Source organism: Crocodylus porosus, unplaced genomic scaffold (genome assembly GCF_001723895.1).
Source record: "Crocodylus porosus isolate Cpor-Errol unplaced genomic scaffold, CroPor_comp1, whole genome shotgun sequence".
Classification (NCBI taxonomy): Eukaryota; Metazoa; Chordata; order Crocodylia; family Crocodylidae; genus Crocodylus; species Crocodylus porosus.
Window position 1 is genome coordinate 23,656,155 of NW_017728950.1, and position 2,224 is coordinate 23,658,378.

Sequence of the window (2,224 nt, forward strand, 5' to 3'; positions counted from 1 at the left end):
GGTGGAAAGGAATAAGGGATACTCTGTTTACTGGGGCATCCCTTGGGGTTACTAGGAACAACGGCCATAAATTGCTGGAGAGCAGATTTAGATTAGACATTAGGAAACATTTCTTTACGGTGAGGGTTGCCAAAATCCGGAGTGGGCTTCTAAGGGAGGTGGAGCGCTCCCCTACCTTGGAGGTCTTTAAAAGAAGACTAGACAAGCACCTAGCTGGGGTCATCTGACCCCAGAACTCTTTCCTGACCAAAGCAGGTCAGACTCGACGATCTACTGAGGTCCCTTCCGACCCCCAAAAACTATGAAATCTATTAAATGCAGCATATATGTACACAAGATACTCAGTGAATGAGGAAAAGAACATTCACTATGCCATGTTTACAAAAAATGCTGCAAGAACTCCTAAGGAGACCTGTTCTGTCAGGTGACAGGAATAAACCTTGTACTGGAAAAAATAAGAAATGGTGATTATGTAAATAGACTGTCTAAATATACACACGGGGCAGAGTCAAGTACAATCCTTACTTTGACATTTCTTGATTTTTGATAGGTTAACCTTAATGTTATCTGCCTTGTTTTTTAAAAGGGAAAAATATAACCTGAAATGACTGCAAGAATATCTAGCACCCTAGCTCTCGGAATCCAGTGTGGCACTAAATGAGGCAAGCATTCCTACCATATTCAGTGTGCAGTTTCCTGCAATGGAAACAAAATATCACCTGGAGAAGAAATTAGTCCTTGGCTGGAGGACACCTATGCCCATAGCAGCTGGATCTTAAAGCCTCCTTCCTTCCACTCCCTAGATCCTTCCCCCTTTCTGCACAGCTGGAATCTCCATCTGCTGGGACACTACAGTTCTCTTGCCTCCACCCCTAGGTCCTGGACATCAGCCAGAACCTGTAGCTGTCCAGAGTGCAAATCCTGTCAGGTACACCTCTGCATTAGACAGTAGTCTGGCCCCCTTCAACTTGTTAGATAAGCTAAGATTTCACAAACTCAGCTCTCGTGTGTCAACTAACTCAGAGTGTCACCTGAGTTATCTTTCCTGCTTGGTTCAGGGGGCTGGACCTGATGATCTTCCAAGGTCCCTTCCGGACTTACAATCTATGAATCTATGAGATGATAGAAAATATGTGGCTTTATTTTGTCAGTATTTAGTTGCTCATAACGGCATATAGACTTGATGAAAGCATTTCATTGTACTGACTGTATTAAAGAGCTGCAGCTCTTGGCAGATCATAATTACTGTTAATAGTTTCTTCACTCACAGCTCAGACTTTTAATTCAGGCACTGATTCTGAACTGTGACTTCTCTTCATTTAAAAAAGGGTGCAGTCATCACATCTCCTAAATTCACTAGCTCTCCTCACACATCACTTCTGTATGAAAATGTTCACTCAAAACACGCTATCCCCAGAGTTTTCTGTCCTTCCCTTACACACACCCAGCTCCCCTCTTTCACAGTGTTACTGCTTTCCCTTAACATGGCTGCAAGAGTGAGGCTACAAAAATAGTTTACCTTCACATAACAGATTCATAATTACCTTGTAACTTAAACCAACTATGCACTTACAGGAAAAAATTAAAACGTGACAGTAATATTAGAATGTTTATGTTAATCAACTCCTATCAACATTGTCTCACCTTAAAAGCATACACACCAGAGCAGCAATGAAAGAGAAACTGAGTACTACTGCCACCAGCACCTGGTCACTCACTCCTTCTATAATTGAATCATTACTTAGTTTCAAGCTCTGAACTTCTGCTTGTTGACTGGCCATTCCAGGTCTAAAATATAAAAAGAAGATATATAAAATACGCATACCAATGTGCACACATGTATACATACACACATATGTAGATACATACATGCATGCATAAAACTCTTAAATCTATAGATTATTCACTACTTGGAATATATTCCAAAAAACAAAGGAAACTGGGGGGACAGGGACGACATGGGACTACCATATTGACGTCATTACAAAATGAGGTTTTTTCCCCCCGTTCATTGAGAAGACAACAAAGCCTTGTCTTAGAATCGAGCATCAGACCCTTCCAGCCGGGCTAGCTGCTTCCCATGTCTCAAAAAAGATATAGAAAAACTATAAAAAGTACAGAGAAGGGCAACAACAATGATCAAGAGCTTGATTCCCACACCTCAAAAATGCCAGATCTTAGTTTTCATTAATTTTTTGACTATGATAAAATAGAGTAATTCTTC

The 2,224-nt window shown here is 40.9% G+C and overlaps 1 protein-coding gene across 4 annotated transcripts in view; it reads right to left on the minus strand.

Annotated features, from left to right (window-relative positions):
* Nucleotides 1-2,224, minus strand: part of LOC109323455 (E3 ubiquitin-protein ligase RNF170-like) — a 33,072-nt gene that overhangs the window by 15,056 nt on the left and 15,792 nt on the right. For 2 of the 4 annotated variants that reach the window (XM_019555016.1, XM_019555018.1), the window contains exon 3: nt 1,645-1,788. The exons of the other annotated variants lie outside the window; for them this stretch is intronic. In XM_019555016.1, the coding sequence (XP_019410561.1) occupies nt 1,645-1,788 (144 nt within the window). The remainder of the gene's footprint in view (nt 1-1,644; nt 1,789-2,224) is intronic. 4 annotated transcript variants of the gene reach the window in all.